Below are 24,562 nucleotides of genomic sequence, written 5' to 3'. Positions count from 1 at the left end.
AGACTTCCAGAAGACATTTAATAAGGTTCCCCACACACAATTAGCAAAAATGAAAGCACAAAAGTGAAGGCACATGGAATTAGCAGAAACCTATTAACATTGGTATAGAATTGGTTAGGAGGTAGGGATAATGGGCACATACGCCCAAGTGGCAGAATAGGACATGGCACCCCCCTGGGATCTGTACACTTGGATGAAGTCAGAGGGCTGTATACCCAACTTGCGACACCACAAAGTTAGGTGGCCATGAACTAACTCAATAGTGGAACAGGCTTCAGGGGCTGAAAGGAACACAGTAGGCCAATGTTTGAATGTGGAGTACATGGAGCACTGATGAGGTTCTGACCAAGATGACATGAAGTCCATACAGTTTGGCCCAAGGTAGTGCACATTCATACTAATCTAAACCAGAGGTTGAATTATAAACTTTTATTTAATAAAACAATGCCACTTACTGTACCAATTTTAGTTACACAAACCGTGAACAGCCTTTATGTGCCAATTCACATTAGATGGCACTCTATTCTGCCATTAGTGCAGGAAAATATTAAATCTAAAATTTCTGGATGGCTAGAAGTAAAAGGTGTCATGGGAAGTGAATTTTAAAACAGTGTTTGTGAATTATTACCCAGAGTTCCCTTGTACAAGGTAGAAATAGGGTCATCCATTTAAAAAAAAGTTTTATTTTTTTATTAATTAAAAACTAGGACCAATCCAGCCCTTTATTCTACTTTAGATACCTTCAGTCAGATCAAAATATGCTTTGACCAAACCAGTCAAGTTCTTTGCTACCAATCCAAACTGAAATGAAACAGAACACTTGTGCAAAAAAAACCCTGAGCAGAATATATGCTTGTACTGAAATCACTCAATTTACAACTAGGGCAAGTGAGCCATTAAAGCAAATAGAAGAGTCAGTAGTATCACTGCTCTGCCATGGCATGGATTCAATCCTAGCAAGTTTCCATAGTTATGAATTACAGCAACTTGCTCAGAGGGCTGCAGCTGAGCTACTGGGTCTTGCTGTGTCAAACTAGATTAGCATTTTCCCCACCTCTAGGACAGGAATTGGGCTAGCTGCACAAGAGAGACAAAATATGCTCCCCCATTAGCTACTGGATGTGTTAAAACTCAGACAAGTGCTACAAGAGTTTACAGCCCATCATTAGTGTGGTGATACTTGACCAAGTCTCCAGTGGGGAGAACTAGATTATAAATTGCACACATGGTCATTCTGTAGTTAGATGTGTTACAAGACTCCATACACATCACTGGTGGAAGGTAGTTATCTACAAGGACAGCAAAACTAGAAATATAAAATGGACTCTGTGCAAGGCCCATTTAGAGTACATCACCTCAAACTGTTTCTTCTGCTCTAATCTAGATGAATATGCTGAACATTTGGATGGGGTAGTGGGGAGGAAGACAATTCAGTATTGGAAGAAAAAAAAATCTAATTTAGACACTAGAAATTCTAGTTCAGCTCAACAGGGTTGACAAGAATCCACACCACATCAATGTCAAAGGCATAATTCAATGTCTAGACATAACATGTGAACTTCAGCTTGGCTGCAAAACTTGATACATACAAACCCAAGTCAGTGTGGGGAAAACTTCTATGGCTGTAGTAATAAATGAAGGTTTGAATTACTGTGTCAAAAAGGTACATTTCTGGCAATTAAATTCAAGCAAAAGTACTTTAGGATTTGTAGGTGTCCAAGTTCCAGCTCGCTGATGTGTTTAGTGAGGAGAAGTTTTAAAGCATAAGGGCTGATGTCCCTTCAAATTCAGGAGTGCATGTGTGAATGCAATTAGGATATTAATTGGAAAAGTTAAGGCAAGTAGCTTGGTCTAGATGGCACAATATGGCAGCAAGAGTCCATCAAATGGATGGCACTATCCAAAGAAGGAAAAATAAAGTAGCTTTTACAGGGAAAGTTTGCTGGGTTTAGCAATTATTCAAGACTGAAGTCAACTGATGGAGCTTAATACTGCTTATTCATGGATGTGCCATTGCTCACAGAAATGGGGCAATATTTTCACTGAACTAATCTAAAATCAGACATGTTTAATGCGGTGGACCAACCATCCAGCTGGCAAGGTTAATAGCAATAGGCAGGTTGAATCTATTCTTGAACTTTATCCATTGCAATCATCTCCTGTGACTGAGGGCACTTAGTCAGATGTGGGGCAAAAGGACCCACCAGCCAGTTGAGAGGAGTGTTGTTAAGCACATAGTCCATCACCCCATCCATGGACTCCCGAATCTTCAGCATTTGCTCTCTGCTTTGTGTCACAAGCTGCCCAGAGAGATCACCGAAAGAACTAGCAGAGGAGAAAGAGGTGTGGATGGTTTCTGCTGTTTTGCAGATCTGCTGTACTTTATCTTGAATGTGCTGAGGGAGACCGTGGACGCTGAAAACCAAGGTCAGGCAGGTAGTCTGCAGTTGTTGGGTGAGACTGCGAGCCATGGTTAGGGTTTGAGATTCGACCTGCTGCAATACAAAGACACCATTAGAATTTGATCACTTTGGCCTTATTTAAAAGCCATCCAAGTAGTAAAAGCACCAACTCATAATTGCAAGATTTATTTTGAATAGACAATGGCTGGATTTTCATTGAGTTGTCGGGTAGGAGGCGTGACTGCAACTTTTGGGGTTGTAGTCCCACCTCCAGAGTTCTTGCCAACCCATGTGATTTTGACTTAATTGGCCTGAGCCCACTGAGTGGGCTCAACAAGGTCAATCAAGGGCCACCTGGCAACAGGTGACATCAGATTGAATTTTCATCTGTCAAGACCTTTTGACAGATGAAATATCAGCGTTTCACAGCTGTTTGAAGCAGTCAAACATGGAATCTGTACTCCAGGTTAATTCCTTCCTCAGGATAATTTAGAGATCTCCCTGGAACAGAAAGCAGAGGCTGCAGATTTTGGCAGCCATTCTGCTTTCTGTGCTGGAGAGAGGAGGGACTTCAGAGACCTGAAGGAAGGAAGGCTGTAAAAGGTTAGTAGGACTTCTTACACTTCTGCACTCATGCACCCATCACTCACCTGAACACCAGACATCAACCCCTCCAAGCCCTTCATACCGACAGCCCGCCTTGCTAACTTGGCGTGGTTGAGTCATCTGGAATCCCACATTGACAATAGGGATTAGGCTAAAAATTGCCTGTTAACTACTTGTTAACAGGCAGTTAATTGGCACGAATCCCCTTCCCGCCTCAGAGGCAGGTCCCAGTGCAGGGCAGGTATCTGCTTCCTTTGAAACTGGCATGGAGGCAGGTTGGGGTCGGGACCCCCGATTTCAGGATTTTAAAACCCCCACACCGCCAATCCCAACTCCACGGCCCAATGAAAATCCAGCCCAATGTATTGTGGTATGAAATTCATAAAACCTAGTTACTCTAATAGGCAGCTGACCAGGAAGCAATTGGGGGGGGGGGGGGGGGGGGGAGAAGAGCAGGAAGAGTAGATGGAAAGGTCAGTGATCTAACTCATGATCACCATCCATGTAGTGACTTGTGTGTGTTTGGGCTGACAACAATGCCATGGTGTGGCTGTTGCCTAAGTAAATCAGTTCTCCCCCCACCACCCAACCTTCATTACAAGTGACTCCACTTCAAGGTACTGTAAAGTGCTCAAGATGTCTGGTGGCCCTGAAAGGCACTATATAAATGCAAGTCTTCCTTTCAACAGCACCACATGCTAAATAGCGATATGCACAATAACCCATTCTCAACAAGGAATGGAAGAGTGGCTGTACAACCCAATTAGGCCACTAGCATTTGAAATGCCCATTAGACTTTGTATTAAGCCAAATTTTGCAACCATACTAGGCTCTAGTCTAAATAAAATTGACCAGGCTGGTTACATTTTAGGAAAACACTGCTGCTACAGGGACTGAAGCAAAACATGATATGGCACTTTGTACTGGCACCCAGGCTGGACAAGCTAGTTAGATTACAAGCACTCAATTTTCTAATAGCATTGAAGTTCAAGGATTTATCCTTCAGCACACTGGAGGGAACAAAAGGGCTAGTGGCCATTTGAATGCAAAGGTATTCAGCAGGCTGGACTAGTTTTCCCCTTCTTTGGAAGTAAAGTTCAGTTCAATAGTTGCAACAGTTTCTGAAGGTCCATGTTAAGTATGTGTATTGTATTGAACAATTAACACAAAGACTTAAACGTATAACTCAAACAGGTCTTTACTGGTTGGAGGTAGGGACTGCACGTAGGTCTTTACTTCGTGCCCACAGGCGGGAACGGAGGGGAGATCAGTACCCACAGTACTATTTATACCCCTATGGCCAGGAGTGGTACTGCGTATCACTACGCCCAACAAGTAGTGCAGTCCTGTCCATAGGTTCAAAGTAGCACACATTACATACACAACATTCCTCCCTTCTTAGCTTTACAGTCATCTCCCCATTTAACATAACGTAATAACATATATACATATATACCTTCAGGTTTACATAACAGAATAACAGATACATAGATAACTTCATGTCAAAACAGATCACAGATTCAGTCTCTGCGGAAAACAGTTCACAGATTCAATCTCTGGTGTAGTCGGTTCACGTTGCTGGAGTGACTCATTCAATAGTCCTTCCATGGATTTAACAGTTTGAACTTCCGAACTGAATTGGCTCCGTTCAGAGGGACCACGTGTGTGATCTGGTAGAGGTAATAATGGTTCAGATGGGTCATCTTCTGTTTCGACTTTTCCTTTTCTGCTTCTTGGAGACTCTCTGGGCTCCACTGTCAGCTGCCAGCTGCATGCGCAGTTCCTCCTTCTCTCCCTCCTTTTTCCGTAGTAGAGCCACCTTCTCCCGATGTTCCGTAGACTTTCGGTGCTCCTCCATGATTTCTGTATGGTGGGAGTCGAAGTTACAAGTTGGGCAGGACAGGACATAGTAATATTCGGTGTCGTCCTGATCTAGGCCAGCGAGCGGGTCTTCTATTTCCTCCATACCCAGCTGGGCGTTAGCCAGCTTTTGTTCCAAGTCCAGACATCTTTCCTGAAGAGACTTCTTCATGCGTACCTCTTCATCCAGCTTTTTCTGGGCTTTCAGCAAGTCGTTTACTAATGACCTCATTTGAGATTTTACTACTTCAACTTCTTTTGGAGATTGATTGAACTATTCAATCCCTCTACCGGAGCAGCTGTTTCAGCGGTCTGTTGTTCTACGTTGACGTGAGTCAGCGTACTTTTGGCATCCAAGGGCTGCTCTGTTGCAGTCATCTCAGTCTGTGTTGCCACCTCAGCTCTTCCAATAACCTTTGAGAGCTCCGAACCCCTTTCGTTTGAATATTGAAGTTCGTGTTCAAGTTTTTCCCATTTCAGAGTCCTGTCCTTCAGCATATGCAGGAGTTGGCTGACCGTTAACGTCTGATGTCAGAGGAGTTGTGTGCTCCTGCTCCATTTGCTCCAGCAGCTGCTTCTGTTGTCTTTCCAGATTCTCCAACTCTATATCAAAGAACTCTTTCGTTGCATTCAACTCTTGCTCAAAACGGCAAAGCATTTGTTCTAATTGCTGTTGTAGTTTGAAATGGAGTTGAGTTCGAGCCCGGTGTCCCTCAGAAATGTGCATGTCAGTAGACTGGAAAGACTCAGAATTCTCTAGCTCCGTGGAATTCTGTGCTGAAACTTTGTCTTTTGCACACGGGTTGGTCTTACCATCATCCGTTCCAGAGTCTGGGTTGATTATGTTCACCGAGTTCTCACTCGTTATTGTTTGTAGGAAATGCCAGTCGATATTCATTTTCCTAATCCACTCCCGTCCTAGTAGTGGAGGACCTCCTTCAGCTAGCACATAAGTCCATTATTTGACTTTCTTCGCCCTTGTGGACCACTGTGACCTCAATTTTCCCGATGGGGTACACTCTGCCCTGTGTATGTTTTCAATATAATCCCCGTATCCTGTAGGGGAATATGTTGGAATAACTTTCCATAATCTTTCTTATTTATGACCGTCAATGCCGATCCAGTGTCCAATTCCAGTTTTACTTGGACTCCTTCTATCTGAAGAGTAACCCAAATTGTCTGGAGGTCTGCACCCTTACCAACGTTGAGTACCCTTAAGCTAGCCAGTTCAATACTGCTAGCGTCTGAATCGGACTCCTGTTCGGTCACCTTGTGTACCTTTGCGTATTTTCCTTGCGGTGACTTCTTGTTGCTGGTCTTCTTCGCTGACCTGCATACTCTAGCTATATGTCCAAGCCTACCACAAGTTCTACATTCTTGGTTTTTAAACCAACACTGGTTCTGATCATGCGTTGTCTTTCCACAACGATAACATTTGCCAGAACTCACACCCAATTTGTGTGCACTGAGCTCCGGTGACCGTAGCTGCATTACTGCCGTGCCTCTCGCTGCGGCTTCGTGTGCTGCTGCCATAGTGACCGCCTTCTCAAGCGTCAGCTCATTCTCCTCGAGCAGTCACTTTTGTGTATCCTGTTTAAATAAACCACACACAAATTTGTCTCGTAGTGCATCTGTCAGTCCCGTTCCAAACTGGCAATATTTCGCTAATTTACGCAATTCCAGCAAATATTCAGCATTGCTTTCATGCTGTAGCTGCCTTATGTCGTAAAATTTAAATCGTTCCGCTAGCATCAGCGGCGTGGGGTTTAGATGATCTTTCAGGACAGTAACAATCTCATCGAACGTCTTATCCGCCGGTTCATCTGGTGATAACAGGTGTTTCAATTGCCCGTATGTCTTCGCACCCATTAAATTTAATAATGTTAGAGCTTTATCTTGGTCACGAATTTTATTGGCCTTACAATAATTTTTTACTCTTTCAACATATATGGCCCAATCTTCATTATCAAAGGTGCTAATATTCCCGTGTTTAGGCATTGTAGATTTGCAATTTCTCAGATTTTATTTTCTTTACTGGTTATCAAAGATGGCGGCTTCCCGCTCTTGCCGTCGTCCTCCGCCCACAAAATGGCGGTTTTCCCGCGCTTGGCGGTCTTCACCCGTCCCCGTCTCCCTTCAGCCCCCGAGTGCGGCCCTTATCTCCGCCGCGATCGCCCTAGTGCGGCCCTTATCAGCGGATGCGATCGCTGGATCGCGAAGTGGCTCCCGACCGAAGCGGTTCTCGGCCCTTATCTTCTGTGCGATCGATAACCCGCACTGTGCACTGCGGCTCTCGCACCTTGAGCTTCTGCAGCCGCCACGCCTTTCAGTCCGAGTGCGACCCTTATCTTGGGTCCCGATCGCTGGCCCGCGCTGCGCCTCGCACTTGAAGGCGGCCCGGCCTTATCTCCGATCGCGATCGATGGCCCTTATCTGCTCCGACTTCCCCAGCCTTGTGTTTGCAGCCAACGCTGCACGGCTTACCCCACCACCTAGGTTGAACAGGGAAACTGCAGAAAGACTTCTGTCAGTCGTTGGAAGCTGTCAGGATGGCTGCTGCACTCCAGTGCTCAGTCGCTGATGGAGGCTTCAGAGTCCTAAGCCTGTCGCTTCTAGTGGGGTGGTGAGGTTTGAAACCTCTCTTCAACTGCCGCAGGGTAAGAACCTGACTCGTCACCAGTGTTAAGTAGGTGTATTGTATTGAACAATTAACACAAAGACTTAAACGTATAACTCAAACAGGTCTTTACTGGTTGGAGGTAGGGACTGCACGTAGGTCTTTACTTCATGCCCACAGGCAGGAACTGAGGGGAGCTCAGTACCCACAGTACTATTTATACCCCTATGGCCAGGAGTGGTACTGCGTATCACTACGCCCTACAAGTAGTGCAGTCCTGTCCATAGGTTCAAAGTAGCACACATATTACATACACAACAGTCCAGATCTCCACCCTTCCTTAAACTCTGCTGGCTCCTCACCCACCAACCCCCAAGTAAAAGTCATGGAGTGCTTACTTCAGGTTTCTGAGCACCTGCTTCCTCCACTTGACCACCTGGCTGTTTCTTCTGCCAATCAACCCAGGTCTGATGTAGTTCCTCCTGAACACCATGCAGCTTCTGATTTGCTGAATCTACTCTCTTCTTCACCAATTCAATCTGCAAATACATAACTGGTCATAAAATGTGGAAAAATTGAACTGACTGGCAAACCATCTCCCAGTGCAGTCTCCATACCCCATTTGCAAGGGTAATGACTTCTCCACAAGTGCTTTATTGGCCTTATTGCAAAAATAGCATAGAATTAGAGCAGCTGAGACAAGCCATTTACTTAACAGTAAACACAAGTTCAGGTTAAGTTAAATATCCAGTTAGTGCTGGAAGGGATAGCACCTATTCCTAGAATAATCTTTAAAGTTGCAAATTCAAAAGTGGAACACTTCAGTGCAGCCAATATTCTGCTTTAAAATTATTTCAGTATTGCAGAACTAACAGACCCCACACAAGATACCATGGAAGGCAGATTATCTGAATGGCAATAGATTGGGAGAAGGGGAAGTGCAATGAGACCTGGGTGTCCTTGTGCACCAGTCGCTGAAGGTAAGCATGCAGGTGGTGAAGGCGGCAAATGGTATGTTGGCCTTTGTAGCGAGAGAGTTTGAGTACAAGAACAAGGATGTCTTGCTGCAGTTGTACAGGGCCTTGATGAGACCACACCTTGAGTATTGTGCACAGTTTTGGTCGCCTTATCGGAGGAAGGATGTTCTTGCCATGGAGGGAGTGCAGCAAAGATTCACCAGGCTGATACCTGGGATGGCAGGAATGACGTATGAGGAGAGATTGGGCTTATACTCACTGGAGTTTAGAAGAATGAGGGGATCTCATTGAAACTTATAAAATTCTAACAGGACTAGACGCAGGAAGGATGTTCCCAATGGCAGGAGTCCACAACCAGGGGTCACAGTCTAAGGATAAGGGGTAAGCCATTTAGGACACAAATGAGGAGGAATTTTTTCCACCGAGAGTGGTGAACCTGTGGAATTCTCTACCACAGAAGGCAGTAGAGGCCAATTCATTAAATATATTCAAGAAGGAGTTGGATATATTTCTAAAGGGATATGGGGAGAAAGCAGGTCAGGGTACTGAAGTTGGATGATCAGCCATGATCTCATTGAATGGCAGAACAGGCTCAAGGGGCTGAATGGCCTACTCCTGCTCCTATCCATGTTTCTATGTTTCTAGAGCTCTACTGATAAATGTAAATTTCAAGTGGTTCAATGCTTCAAGTCAAACATACTAAAACTATTCAGCTGGCTATTGGGGCTAGTTTACTATCCAATCACAGGATTTGGTCCTTGGTCACACAAGTCTGGAGTAAAAGAAACTTTATATAGCACCTTTCATGACCTCCTAAAATTCTTCAGTCAATGAAGTACTTTTGAAGTATAGTCACTGTTTTGTATGTACCTTTAAGAGAAGAACCGATGCTATACTGCAGTACTGGCAGTGACCACCCCTGTATGTAAAGCCATAGCAGGCTTCTGTACATCAGTCTTGAATTACTCTGTTCAGTAAATACCTGTTTTATTGTTCTCCTGCAGTCGGAGTATTATTGATCCTCGGACACTACACTGGCGATGGGCAGGTTTGAACGCACGTGCAGCACTGCATCACCTCACGGGGATCTTTTCCCTGAAGAGAAGCTTCTTGGAGGTCGAAGTCAGAACGGCAGGCAACCGCCCAGGGATCCATCGGAGAGTTGCAGGGGAGGCTGTGGAGAGCTGGGCCTGGCTCCCCAGTCGAGGTGTTCCAGCAAGTCGTGCTGGTAGCACGCTGACCCTTCCGGACTGCGGCGGACTTGATCGAGCAGCTCTGCAAAGGGGCCGTGCAGTGTCACAGAGAGAGAGAGAGAGAGAGAGAGAAGGAGGAGGAGGAGGAGAGAAGAAGGAGGAGGAGGAGGAGGAGAGAAGAAGGAGGAGGAGAGAAGAAGGAGAGAAGAAGGAGGAGGAGAGAAGAAGGAGAGAAGAAGGAGGAGGAGAGAAGAAGGAGGAGGAGGAGGAGGAGGAGGAGGAGGAGGAGGAGGAGGAGGAGGAGGAGGAGGAGGAGGAGGAGGAGGAGGAGGAGGGAAGAAGGAGGAGGAGGAGGAGAAGAGAAAAGAGAAAGAGAGAAAAAAAGAGAAAAAGAGAGAGGCGCACAGGGCGCAGTCGGTGCTTAACAGGGCAGCGTGGAGAGGATAGAATGCGGGGAAGGAAGAGAGATGCGCCGAAGCTGCGGGTCGCCACCATTACCCTGTAGAACGCTAGGAGCAGTGTGGCAGCAAGGGGGAAGGAGGAAAAGCGCGGGAGGCGCCATTTTATTCCATGGGGGGGGGGGGGGGGGAAAAAGAAGGAAAAGCGCGGGAGGCGCCATTTTAAATCACCCAAGATGCCGAAGAGTGCCAGTATCACTGCTTTCAACAACGAGGTAGAAGACTGGACCACGTATGTGGAAAGAATTGAAGTGTACTGCAATGCCAATGAGGTGGCCAATGGAAAGAAGGCATCGGTATTATTAAATTTGATGGGCGCGAGAACGTACGGCCTATTGCGGAATTTAATTACCCCAGCTAAACCAATGGAGAAAAGTTATGAAGAGATTGTTAATATCTTACAGGAACACCTAAACCCTACACCGCTGCTGATAGCAGAAAGATTCAAGTTCCATAAAAGAAACCAGCACAATGAGGAGAACAATGCCGACTATCTTACGGAACTACGCAAGTTATCGAAGCACTGCCAGTTTGGAGCAGGACTGGCAGACACCTTACGGGATAAGTTTGTCTGCAGGCTCCAGAGTGAAGGAACCCAGAAATGACTACTTTCAGAAAAGGACCTGACGCTAGAACAGGCTTTCAGCGTGGCAGTATCCTACGAAGCAGCAGCACGGGGAGCTGCGGAAATACAACAGAAACCACAAGAATACAGCGCTAACGAAATGGCGTATGGAGCCGAAAAGTGCTATCGCTGCGGCAGAACAACCCATGATCAGAAGGACTGCAGGTTTAAGGACAAAGTATGCAGACAATGCGGGAAAATGGGACATATAGCAAGAGTCTGCAGGTCGGGAAAGAAAACCAACACTACAAGAACTACTAAGGAAAAGTACAAGTAAAAGAAAAATGACAGACAGTAGTTCGGAAGATCAGGAGTGTGATAATGACTCCGGGAGCAGGAGACCAAGTTGTCTAAAGTTACACAATGTGATCACAAAGGAGGATCACTGAACCATTTGGGTCACCCTCATGTTAGCAGGGTCCCAAGTAAAGATGGACTTGGCTACAGGATCAGCCCTAACAGTCATGAATCGACGAGACTATGAGCGGCTATTCTCACACATACCCTTGAAGGACACGTCCATTGTATTGAAGACATACACGGGGCAAAAAGTCTACCCTAGAGGAAAAATAAGGGTGCCAGTTGAATACAACGGCAAGGAAACACAGAAATTGTATCTATATATACACAACCAGATGGAGGATCACCACTATTGGGACGTGAATGGATCCGAAAAATACAATTGGATTGGCATTCCATTCAAGCACTAACTGTGACTGATAAAAATGATGATGTCACACCTGGACGACTGTCAAAAGGTTCTAACTGACGCGAAAGAGGTGTTCCAACAAGGACTTGGGACTCAAAGGAGTAACGGCAACAATAAAAAAAAACCCAAAGATAACGCAAACCCAAAATTTTTTTTTTTTTTTTTTTTTTAAAAAAAAAAAAAAAAGGCCAGACCGGTACCTTGCGCAATCCGCCCAGCCATTGAAGCAGAGCTAGAGAGTCTGGAGTGTTCGGGTGTGCTGTCCAAGGTGGACTGGAGCGAGTGGGCCACACCCATTGTTCCTGTAAAGAAATCATTGAGCAGCACGCCTGGGGAACCGAAGAAGGTTCGCATCTGTGGGGACTTCAAGGTAACTGTGAACCCAGTCCTGCACACAGTACAATATCCACTTCCACGGATAGAAGATATTTTCGCCTCACTATCTGGAGGGAAACGCTTTACAAAGATTGATCTGGCCCAAGCGTTTCTACAAATGGAGGTGGAAGCATCTAGGAAATACCTCACGATAAACACACAAAGGCCTTTACCAGTACAATCGACTGGTATTCGGGGTAGCATTAGCCCCGGCTATTTGGCAGAGGGCAATGGAACAAGTCCTGCAAGGGATCCCGGGGACCCAGTGTTATTTGGACAACATCCTGGTTACGGGCGAAAATGACAGTGAACACCTTGCCAACCTGGAGCAGGCGCTCACGAGATTACAGGAATATGGGCTACGAGCCAACCGCCCCAAATGCAAGTTCTTCAGGAGACAAATCTCGTATTGTGGCCACATGATTGATGAAGAAGGGTTGCATAAGTCGCTGGACAAGGTTGAGGCTGTAGTCAAGGCTCCAGCACCAGAAAATGTGTCGCAACTGAGGTCGTTCCTCGGGTTGGTGAACTACTACTATAAGTTCTTACTGAATTTATCTACAATTCTGCACCCACTGAACGCCCTACTGCAAACTGGAGTAACATGGAAATGGAGTGATGAGTGCCTTTCAGAAATGTAAATGCCTAACCACTTCAAAAGTATTGGCCCACTACAATCCAACACTACCGATTCGGTTAGCATGTGATGCGTCTCCCTACGGCATCGGAGCGGTGCTGTCACACAAATTCCTTGACGGTTCAGAGAGGCCAATAGCCTTTGCGTCGCGCTCATTAACCTCAGCCAAGCGTAGCTACGCCCAGATTGACAGGGAGGCCTTCAGCCTGGTTTGGGGGGGGGGGGGGGGGGGGTGAAGAAGTTCAATCACTATCTGCACGGGCAGAAATGCACCCTACTGGCTGATCATCAGCCCCTGGTCTCCATTTTTAACCCAAAGGGCGTTCCGGTGATGACGGCGCAACGGCTGCAAAGATGGTCACTTTTTCTAGGGGCACATCAGTACGACAGAGTACAAGGGTACGAAACAGCATGGAAGCGCTGATGGGCTGTCGCGCCTACGGTAGAGGAAGCACCTGCAGTGGACCTTGAGATATTCCATGTGACCATAGTCGAATGTCTGCCTGTTACAAACTCAAGTATAGAGAAGGAAACCCAAAATGACCCGACACACTCTCGGGTCTATGATTTGACGGTGAAGGGATGACCAGCACATGGTGACTCACTGTTGCCAGCATTCTCGCCAAGGAGAGAACAGCTGTCAGTGTGCCGGGGGACCTTGATGTGTGGATCCAGAGTGGTAATTCCACCCAAGTTGAGAGATAGTGCGCTCAATGAGCTTCATGAGGGTCATCGGGGGGGGGGGGGGGGGGGGGGGTAAAAATGAAGAGCCTAGCCAGGGCATTTGTGTGGTGGCCGGGAATCGATAAAGAAATCGCGGATATGACCAAGAGATGCACAGGATGTCAGAAGGTCCAAAACGCTCCACCACAGGCACCACTACATCCATGGGAGTGGCCCTCATCTCCATGGCAACGGGTACACATTGATTTTGCTAGTCCATTTATGGACTCAATGTTCCTAATCGCTGTGGACGCCCATTCAAAATGGCCAGAGATCATAAAAATGTTCTCCACTATCATGGAGAAAACTATTGCAGTCCTACGGACCATCTTCGCCAGGAATGGCTTGCCAGAACAGATTTGCTCCGACAATGGGCCACAGTTTGTGTCAGAGGATTTTCGGAGGTTTCTGAGGAATAATGGGGTGAAGCATTACACATCTGCCCCATATCATCCAGCCACAAATGGATTGGCTGAGAGGTTTGTTCAGACCTTTAAAAAAGGCAATAAAGGCAATGCATAATGACGCCATACCACTACAACACAAGGTGGATAATTTCTTGTTTGCGACACCTGCAGTCACCAACCAAACTCCAGCCATAATGTTCTTCAACCGAAGATGTCACCTGGATTTGCTCAAACCAAACATAAAAGACGAGATGTTGAGGATAAGCAATTCCAGCACATAAATGAGAAACCAACCAGGAGCTTCAAGATAAGGCAACCAGTCTTGGCCCACGACTACCGAGCAGAAAAATGGCAGCCAGGAACGATATGCACACAGCAGGGACCACTAATGTACACAGTGGACGTTGGAGAGAGCATCGTGAGACACCATGCTGACCAGATTCTAGAGTCACAGGAACAAGCCAAACCCATACCACAAGCAGGTGCACCTGGTAATCAACCCGAAGTACAGATTGCGTCTACCTCAGAAGCAGTGGTATTGGAAGCTGACGAACCAACCAATGACAATGAGCCAGAATCAACTCCACCGCAAGAACAGGATACTCGAGAAAGGAGTTATCCAGTCAGGATCAGGAAGCCTCCTCAAAGACTGAACTTATAAATGATTATTTCAGTTGATGTATATAGTAGAGAAAAGTGTAATTGGTTATTATTTAGTTGTTAAATGAATGTTATGTACTGTATCTAAAAGGGGAGGAATTGTTGTGTATGTTCCTTTAAGAGAAGAACTGATTCTATACTGCAGTACCGGCAGTGACCACCCCTGTATATAAAGCCATAGCAGGCTTCTGTACATCAGTCTTGAATTACTCTGTTCAGTAAATACCGGTTTTATTGTTCTCCTGCAGTCTGAGTATTATTGATCCTCGGACACTACAGTCACTAATAAGGTAGGAAATGCAGCAGCCAATTTGTACACAGCAGGGTCCCACAACAGCAATGAGATGACCAGATAATTATTTTTAGCAATGTTGGCCGAGGGGTAAATGTTAGCCAAGATCCCAGGAGAATTCCCTGGCTCTTCTGCAAAAGTGGCATTTACGTTCAACGGTTTAACAACTCATCCAATGACAGCACAGCACTCCCTCAGTACTGCACCAAAGTATTAGCCTAGGTTATGTGCTCAAGTGTCTGGAGTGCAGCTTGAACCCACAACCTTCTGACTCAGGCAAGAGCTCTACTGGACGCCTAAATAAGTTAAGTGTTTACAAGCTTGAAGTGGTTATGTCCAAGAGACAACCGGTTTGGACCAACCACTATTAGCCTATGTGGAAAAACTGGATCGTTGCCAAAATTGAATTTTAAAAATGCATTTTGTACTGCATCACTCAAGGTCAAAGCATCTTTTCTGAAAAGATGTAGCTCAGAACACAAGTTGTCTGATGGATTCAGCATGCAAGCTTTCCAAACTGGCAGGGTTAATGGTTTTTTTTTAAACCCAGGGAAATTGGTCATTTCAAGGATTGTGTACAATGAATACTGAATGATTAGAATAAGGTATTGGAGATACAATTTGCTGCTGTTTTTCTTCAGAATAACTGTCAGGGTGCTTCCAAGCCACAGATCAAAGGACAGGCCATAGCCTGGGGTAGTGGCTTTGATGGACTGGCAACAGAGCCATCAATTAGAGCACTAATGACAATTCAGTGGCCAGTTCTTACTATTGAAAGCCAGGTCCAAGCTTGGATAAATAAGAGGGGCTAGACTAGATTATGACAATACAAATAAACTTCTGTTTAAAGTCTATGCTTTGAGATAGAGGGGTTTTATATTGTGCCTGTGCTGGCTCTTTAGAGCAATCCAATTAGTCCCACTCCCCTGCTCTTTCCCTATAGCCCTGCAGATTTTTCTGTATTTAGCCAATTCCCTTTTGAAAGTTATTATTGAATCTGCTTCCACAACCCTTTCAGGCAGTGCATTCCAGATCATAACTCACTGCATAAAAAATGCTTAATGTTGCCTCTGGATTTTTTGCTAATCAACTTCAGTGTCCACTGACAGTTCTGCTGCTGGAAACAATTTCTCATTTATTCTAACACGTGCATCACAATCTCTTAACCTCCTCTGCTCCAAGGAGAGCAAAAGCCCCTCATCCCTGGTACCATTCTAGTAAGTCTCCTCTGCACCCTCGCCAAGGCCTTCATAAGGGTGGTGCCCAGAATTGAATACTCCAGCTGAGGCCTAACCAGTGTTGCATAACTTCATTGCTTTTTGTACTTTATTCCTCTTAAAACCATGGATCCCATATGCTTTAATGGCCCAGAAATTTGGGTCGGGGGCTTCCCGCAGGTGTAAGCCCTCGACCTGCACTTACCTTGCGCGCCGGCCGTTGAGCGGTGGGCCCCCGTCGAATTCCGATCCTGGGCCTGCTCCAACTGCCGGCGCGCAGTGCTTGCGTATCCCAAGGGCACAGTTAGTTCGATGCGTCCCCTGGGATCACGTGGGCCATGGAGAGCCAATTGGAGCAGGGAATGCCCATAAGTTTGACAGGAAGACCTGTCAAAACTTAATACTACGGGCCCCAAAACATCACAATCTTCAATTTAAAAAATTATTTTTTTTTAAAATAAACTATAAATTACATGAAATAACTATTTTAAATAATAATTAAAAAAAATATATTTTCTAATGGGGCTAAAAATAAACTTACCTGGCTTTAAAGTATTTAAAAATAATAAACTTGTGGAAAAAATGTTTTAATTTTAATTAATTCACCACTTACCTTATAAAAAGCAGGCCTTACGCCTGCTTTTTATAGGTGTAACTTCGAGACTTACCCTCCCGGGAAAACCTGCAAAAAAAACACAAGTTCGATGCGCACGGGCAACCTCTCCTGCACATGTGTTCGAACTCTGAACCCCTTCTCAGGGGGAACAGAAGTGCCAGTTTCTTGCGCATGCAGGAAACCAGCACTTCCATTGGGCCTACAGGTGAGTACGCCGTGCGTACTCACCCTTGGAGACCCAAAGTTCTGGGCCAATAGACAGCTTTCTCAACTTGGCCTGGTTTCAAAGAGTGTAAATACACCTAGGTTTCTCTGTTCCTGCATACGCCCACCCACCTTTTTAAAACCACCATTTAGTTCATATTACCTACTCATTCTTCCTACAAAAATGCATCACTTCACATATTAATTTAATCAGCCATGGATCTTCCCATTTCCCCAGTCTGGCTACATCTTCCGGAGGTCTGTTACCCTCCTCACTATTTACTACATTTCCAAGTAGCGTCATCTGCAAACTTTGAAATTATGCCCTATAGACCAAGACCAGGTTAATATATCAAGAGCAGTGGTGCTAATACCAGCACTATATACACCCTACCCACCCCCCCCCCTGCCGTCTGAAACTCAACTGTCCACCACTACTCTGCCCCTTCAATTGTGTCTACACTGCCACTTTAATGCCATGGGTTTGAATTTTGCTAACAAGTCTATTATGTGGTACTTTGTCAAACACCTTGTCCATACACACACAGCCTTTAAAAAAAAAAAAAAATTCACGCTGACCATTAGCCTCCTTTTAACTTGTCTTACAAGGAGCTCTAGCTTTGGATGTGCTTCCCCCCCCCCCCTCCATGGGAATGTGTTTAGTCTGTACCCAAAATTCCCACAGCCACTATTCACCAAGCCATCTGTTTATCATACTTCTAGCTCTGCAGTGTAGAGAAATTATATTACACTGTTTATGCACCCATCCGGTGAATGAAATCACTTATTGATTCAAAGCCAGCATCATCTCAATTTGTAAGGAGAGAAGAATCAGGAGCAGCACATTCCCTTCATGTAGTAGTTACAGAGAAAGGATCCTTTCATGAGCCTAGAGTCCAGCTATCATTTACCTAATTACCAGGGATGAAAAAGTGCACTCTGCATCAAAAAGGGGGCGCACACAATTGAGACGTGACTGGTCACACTGAACCCAAAATATATCTAGTGTCATGTACAAACCAAAGAGCAAGTCTGCTCATCAAGATGTATTAAGGCTGCACATGGTTTTGGTCTGAAGGTGGTTTCTTGCAAGGAATAGATTCCAGTCCATGTCAAAACCACCCAGCAGCACATGGAGCACCAGCAGTGTGTATTCTTACCAGATCCATCATGTTGTCAAGCTGAGACATGATTTCTTGGCTGCTTTGCTTGGCCTGCTGCATCTTGGATGTAGAGTGCTGGTAGGCTCGATGACGAACTTTTGAAGATAAAGATCCCAAGCGCACATAGTAACTCTGCTCTGGTGCTGGGGCCACCTCAATGCCTTCAACAGAAGTGGCCAGTTTTGCTGAAGCAAAAAAAAAAAAAGTTTACAATCAAGGTGGTTATTCAAGACAACATTACATTACATTACTGTTCAATTTCCTCACACCCCCCCCCCACCCCCAAATCTGATCAAGATTCTCCTCAGTCATGGTGCATTCCATTGTGAACGGAATAAGTCAAATCTGCATTTTTAGGTTGTTTGAAAGCAATTTCTAATTGAAGGCGGATTACACCAGGCAGAGCACACTGTTGCAGTTTCCTGGTATTCTGTTGCTTTCTCAGGCTTCCTATACTCAGCCTTGTGCGCCTGGCCACAAGTACAATGCCCTCAAGTTAGAACTAGGAGGGCCATAAACAAACAAACATTACAATGTCGGACTAATGGGGAACATTAACAAGGCCCAGTGTTTAGGTTACTTAAGAAATAGGCCACTTGGCCCCTCAAGCCTGCTCTGCCATTCAACAAGGTCATGGCTGATCTTGGGCTCAAAGCCACTTCCCTGCCTGTTGAATGCAGGAAACAAAACAGCAACTTCAATCTTTCCTAAAAGCAGAATTATAACCTGGAACACTTCAGCTATTGAACCTGTATTTGACTAGAGTACAGGAGAGAGGGAGGGGAGAGCAGGAAATGGAGATAGCTAATGGGACTAAACAAAGTCTTTAAAAAAAAAAAAAAAAAAAAAGTTTGCTGCTTGTAGTTTATAAGTAATTAGTACCTATAAATAACATTCCACATTTCTGAAGTACCTTCACATTTCTCAAGACCACACTACTGAGGAACAACTTTAAAATTCAGAGAATGCACATGCTCAAGGCTGACTAGGGTAACCACTGATTTGCACCTGACCCAACATCACCACTCAACTAAATGTGCCCAACTTGCAACTTCAGAAATATTTAGGGCCACTGAAGCAGATACAAAATACCCTAGACAATTAGAGGTAGTAAAATCGATCCGTTCTTGTAAAGTCTGTGTGTTATATTGCGAATTATTACACAGACCACAAGAGTAAACTTTAACAGGACTTTACTGGTTGAAGGTCAGGGCGGATCTGCCCAATAACTCATTACACAGCACTTATATACTGGTGGTCACCACCGGTATTACAGTATACAGCAGCCAAGATAAAGTAGTGCAACACCTAAAATAGTTCTCTTAAAGGTGGACGGTTACATACACTACAGTTCTTACTTACCCAGTTCCTCCTCAGTCATAGGAAGATAATGATCAACCATCTCTTCAGATTTACTGAGTGCACTGTCCACACCAGTGACCACCATCTGGCCTACTCTGGATGCAATGACTGTGTTAGCACCTTCAACCATCATGGTTTTGGTTTTTTCAATGCTACCATGCACTGCCCCCTTGGCCACAACATCAGTCACCATGTTGGAGACTGCATCTTTAGCGCTAGTTATTGTGGATGAAACCAGTTCTCTGGTATCAGCAACAACCTGTAAAAGGAGGACAATTCAGTATGCTGAAAGACAAATCTATTTAATGCAGAGTCAAGAGTCCAAACAGTCAAGATAATGTCAACATTGGTTTAAGAGGAGAACTTGCGTTGCCTTGTCCAGAAATAAAGATGTGCATTTATATAGCACCTTTCACCTCAGGACATCCCAAAAGTGCTTCACAGCCAAGCGCCCACAAACATCAATGAGATAATGACCAGATAATCTATTTTAATGATGCTGGTTGAGTGATAAATATTGGCCAGGGCACCGGAGAGAACTTCCCTGCTTGCAAAGTAGTGCCTGGGATATTTTACATCCAGAGGGTGCAGACAGGGCTTTGGTTTGATGTCTCACCTGAAAGACAACAGGGCACCAGACCGTCAGCCTAGATTTTGTGCTCAATTGAGTGGGACCTGAACCCACAATCTGACAAGGAAAGTGTGCTACCAACCGAGCACAGCTGTCACTTCAGCTTCCTAATCCACAGGAGACTGCCTCAATTTCCACAAAGTTAGTCTGCATTCATATGGAATTGATGAATGGATGATCTAATTCATTGACTCTGCTGATCTTTGGGGGTTGAGTGAAAGGTTACAATTTCAGATAGTGACCAATGGACAACCACTATACAAAAATCAGCCAATTATGCCCACTTCTAATATTTCAATTTGGATAGAAGACAAAGTTGTCATTAGGAAGAGACGCAAAATAAATTGAACTTGCTACAAAAGAGAAATTCAAAGTCAGGGCTTTAATTTAGTTTAGCATACACAGGAGACACATGGACATCTGTCAGGCATCTTAGCATTGATAAGCTGGTGACACCATCCAAGCAGACATTTAATACAGAATTAGAACTTGCAAGTTGGTGGTTTCACAAGCCACCAAGTAAAGAAGGAGGAGGCTTCAGTGGATTGAAGTGCAATGTTCCTATAGCCATAGTATATTACAATCTTTCTGAAGGCCAAGTACCATCTGCAGGGTCATTTGGTAGATAATTCCTTACCTGGGGTGTGGACTGTTGAAGGATTGGCAGCTTCTCTTCCAGTTTATCCAAGCCTAGACAGGCATATTCATTTACTGCTGAAACTGAGCACAGAAGAACTTTGGCTTAGAGACAAACAAATGTAAAGTGCTGACATTGCCTTTATTTTTACACATTAAGCTTTAGTTTAGAAACCAAAGTGGTGGTCATGAAGCTTCAATTGGCTTGGTTAGCATACTGAACCAGATCTTCTAGTAGCACATTTTACTTCCTGTACTGACATGCAATAGTTAATACCCACAATCATTGCAATTACCCCAGTGCTGTCCAGACAAGAAATGAGTCAGAAAAATGGAAGCTAGAGTCTGACTTCCACTTACCAAAAAAACCAACCACCCCAGAGTTATAAATACTACTTGTATTTATTTAGAAGAAAGTTGACATTTAGTAGGCTGCTGGCCAATATTCAGCGACATTACATACCAATTTTATTTGCAACAATGAATAATCTGAAGCTGAGTGCAACATGCCAAGTTATGTTGCAATTAGCACTGTAGGTCAACAGTAATCCCACTAATATATTGGACCAATTAAAATGCAAGCTGGGCTGGTTTTACTCGAGTGACTCAACTGATTGAGACGCAGCAATCAAATGATGTTACTGTACACTGCAAGGCCTCCCAAAGCAGCAATGAGAAATGATCAGAATTGGTTTTGGAGATGAAAGATACCAGGACAACTCCCTGCTTCGCCCCTGCAATAGTGCCATCTTTTACAGACACCCAAACATCTCCATCCAAAAGACAGTGCAGCATTCCCTCAGTACTACACTGAAGTCTCAGCCTAGATTATGTGGTCAAGTCTCTTGAGTACCTGGATTTCCACCTTACCCCACTCACCTGTACCTCCAGAGGGACAGGTAGAACTATACCATTTAGGACACCAACATTCTAGGCCTCAGTAGAAGGGAATTAACACTTACTTAAACCCATGTGGCAGTGTTAGAATCTTTTTGCTTAATCATTTGGTAACTAATTGCTGCCATAGTTGGCTGTCATCTTAATACATAGAAAGTAGCATCATTTGCATTTACTGGGGAGGATTCTAGTTCCTTTTAATTATTGCTAGGTACCAAGCTTAGCTTTCTTTAGCCCAATAGACAGGCTTGAACAAACTTACATTTTATTAAAAAGTCCCATATGTCCAGGGGATCCTAAAGCAAAACAGCCAATTATTTTTTTTCAATGTACAGTCACCATTATGGAGGCAAACTTTAGCCTTTAAACCTAAATATTACCCAATTTCATTTTGCCAAGTACAGTCCAATCTTACTTTGAGGCTCCAGCTTGTCCATAATTGGTTTGGCACCACTGGCAGCAACAGCAGAGATGGTCTTCACTCCCTGCTCTGCTATATCACAGACAGTCTTCATATACGGGAGGTTCTCCTTAGTGCTGTTGTACATAGCTGACACCATGTCATAGATTGAGCTCACGAGAGGCAGGCTTGTCACCCTGTTCACCACATTCTGAAACACAAGTCATGGCACAGTAATTCATTCCAGTGACTCAAGGGCCAAAAGGAACTCATCTCAGTACAATGCAAGACTAGGGGTTGAAATTTATAGCAAATGGGCATAGGGAATACTTTGCCAAGAAAGATTGAGCAACCATCCTAAAGATGGGTACTAAAGGATTTTAGTAAGGCAGTCCAGATATATAATACAAAAGGTCTCAACTGTAGAAGTCAGTTGAGTTTCCTGTGGAATAACTTTACAGCAGAGATCTCCCACAAGACTAGCCAAGACAGTTATACACCCAAAATGGCCTGCAATTTACAGCAGCCAGAGTCATCACTCATTAGGGACCCCCACTCAGCTTTCAATTCCCATGAAAGCACCTGATGCTTTAACAGCAAAGGTTAACTCACCATGAGAGAGTTAATTGTAATTTGGATATAAATCAAGTGGGCTACAAGTTGCCACTTTTAAACATCAGTTTAAGTAAAAGTGGGCTAGCTGGTGCAGAAGCCGAAAACCCCAAAACCAAAAGATAGACTGTGCAGTCTAATTGCATACCTACTGCTAGTGCAACCAATTAAAAAGTTACTTCTTACAGGGCAAAGGCAGCTGGCCCATTTTAGAATTGCTTAGAGCATTAACATGGGACAGCTGGTGTGTTCTTTCCACATGACAAAGCAGCAAAGAAAAATCAAGTGGCTGTCTTCTCACTCCACCCAACAAAATAAATTGGATGTTACAAGACTGCAGAGCACATTAGGAGTTCAAGACACTGAAGCTCAATTGGAAAACCCCTACCTGCTTTTGTATTCTAATCTTCTAGAAGTGACTGCTAGTACTTTGTTTGCATTCTTTAGGATCTAATCAGCTAGGTGTTGCTACTTTTAGCAATGCACATATCTATTCAGATCTTTGACAACCTCCCCCACCCAACCCCTTTAAGTTGATCTTTCAAGTGGCCAACCACCTCACTGACAATTAATCATCCATTTTGCAAGATTGACATGTCATCTGTATGTTGCTACACACCTCAATTCCAGAGTCCAAATCATTTATGCATTAGTGAACAAGTGATCCCAGCAGGACACCATTTCCCACTTTCTGCTAGTCTGCAAAACTTCTCAACTCATGTAGGCATCTTTCAATCTATTTCAGTTATTGGACCAAACTCCACACATCCTGACATTTGCCATGAGTATCTTATGTGACACCTTACCCAAGGCCTTCTGACAGACCTGCCCGGGCACAAGACTCAGCAACAGGAAGAGCCTGGCTTGCCTACATGCTTCTCACTACAGGTGCTGGAGACAGTTTATACTGAATGCTTTGCTTCATGCCAAGAACAGGCCTTCAGGTATCTCAGCCCTGCCATGGATATCTCCACAAATCCTTCTCCCACTTTCAAAACTACAAGTCACATCTGGTCATCTCTTCAGTGTCCATGTCTCTGAAGCACTAGAGACACTTTAGTTAATTGCCTCAATAGTTGGAGATGGGGAAAATAAAAGGAGTAGAACTAAAGGGGCTAGTGCCTCTGAAGTAGGAGAAAAGGCACCTTTTGGAAGAATGACAGAATATACAGCACAGCAACAGGCCATTCAGCCCACGACAAGCACCTCCCCTCAATCAGCATAACCCACTATTCCATTCTCATCTAGCTTCCCTTTAAATGTGTCTCTAGTCAAGCTACTCCTTGTGGTAGAGCGTGCCACATGCTCACCACTTGGCAAAGAAGTTTCTTCTGAATTCCCTATTTGATTGCCTCTAGTTTTGCTCTACCCCACAAGTGGAAACACTGTCTACTCTATCAAAACCATTCATACATTTTGAAGAAAGGAAAGATTTTAAATTTGCTCTTGGCACCCTTAAAGTTTTAACGTTGTACTAGAAGCCGCTATATACACACGAATTGTGTGGCTTTCCATTCCAAGGCAATGAACATTACAGTTCATTACAAAATAGGTCAAAGGTCACAACACTGAGTGAGCGAGCCAGTAGAGCAGAGAGCAATTCCCGAACTACTGACCCCGAACTCGTACCAAATAATCATGATCTTACACAACTAGAAGATTTCAGGTCACCGCTTAGATTGCAGTGATTAGCAAACAGTCAGAAAGCTGGAGACACGGACACAACTTTCTCCCACCAAGAGTAAAGTACCTGCTGCTCGCCGCTCTCCTGCTGCTCGCTCTGGTCGGAGACATCAACGTGTTCGGCCGCTTCTGACGCCATAACAAATGGTCAAAGTCTGTTGGAAATAAATTAGGATTAAAGCAGCTGGTCTAACTCTCACTCATCTATCTGGCAACTGCCGAGGGTGGGAATAGAGCCGGGGTAGAGTCAGTGTTCACCGAGTGAAGAAAACACAGCGACTGGCGCAGAATCAGAGCAACTTTCACAGCAACAAGTTTATTAACCAGTTTACTAAAGTTGGGCGAAATCCCACAAAGTCTTTAACAAAAAATTTAAAAGTCCGCTAGTACCAAGGATCTAAAATATAAAATACACCGGAAATGAAGACTCTTACAATAGCAAAAGTTACTTTGAACAAAAACACCTCTAAAAGCAAAACATTTCTGAACTTACCAACGTATCTTAGGAACTTGAAATGCACTTCGACCTGCACAGCAATGGATTTAAATAACAATCCGGGTGGGGCACACTAAATGATTGACAACAGCACTGAGCAATCG

The 24,562-nt window shown here is 44.5% G+C and overlaps 1 protein-coding gene across 2 annotated transcripts; it reads right to left on the bottom strand.

Annotated features, from left to right (window-relative positions):
- Positions 1 to 414: 414 nt before the first annotated feature.
- Positions 415 to 24,562, bottom strand: LOC147108296 (perilipin-3-like). Of its 2 annotated transcripts, XM_086004877.1 has the most exons (8): positions 24,456 to 24,561; positions 24,030 to 24,117; positions 21,683 to 21,878; positions 20,372 to 20,454; positions 19,104 to 19,362; positions 17,739 to 17,926; positions 7,884 to 8,024; positions 415 to 2,495 (listed from the first exon to the last, which is right to left on the bottom strand). In XM_086004877.1, the coding sequence occupies exons 2-8, from the start codon at positions 24,099 to 24,101 to the stop codon at positions 2,127 to 2,129; spliced, it is 1,308 nt and encodes a 435-aa protein (XP_085861003.1). In that variant the 5' UTR covers positions 24,102 to 24,117; positions 24,456 to 24,561; the 3' UTR covers positions 415 to 2,126. The 2 variants fall into 2 exon arrangements, with proteins under 2 accessions (XP_085861003.1, XP_085861004.1); XM_086004878.1 differs by lacking the exon at positions 7,884 to 8,024 and having other exon boundaries at positions 24,456 to 24,562.

Source organism: Somniosus microcephalus, chromosome 13 (genome assembly GCF_052327205.1).
Source record: "Somniosus microcephalus isolate GS21.2 chromosome 13, FLI_Smic_1.0, whole genome shotgun sequence".
Classification (NCBI taxonomy): Eukaryota; Metazoa; Chordata; class Chondrichthyes; order Squaliformes; family Somniosidae; genus Somniosus; species Somniosus microcephalus.
The sequence above is the reverse complement of the archived record's forward strand: the minus strand, read 5'-3'. Positions and strand labels throughout refer to the sequence as shown.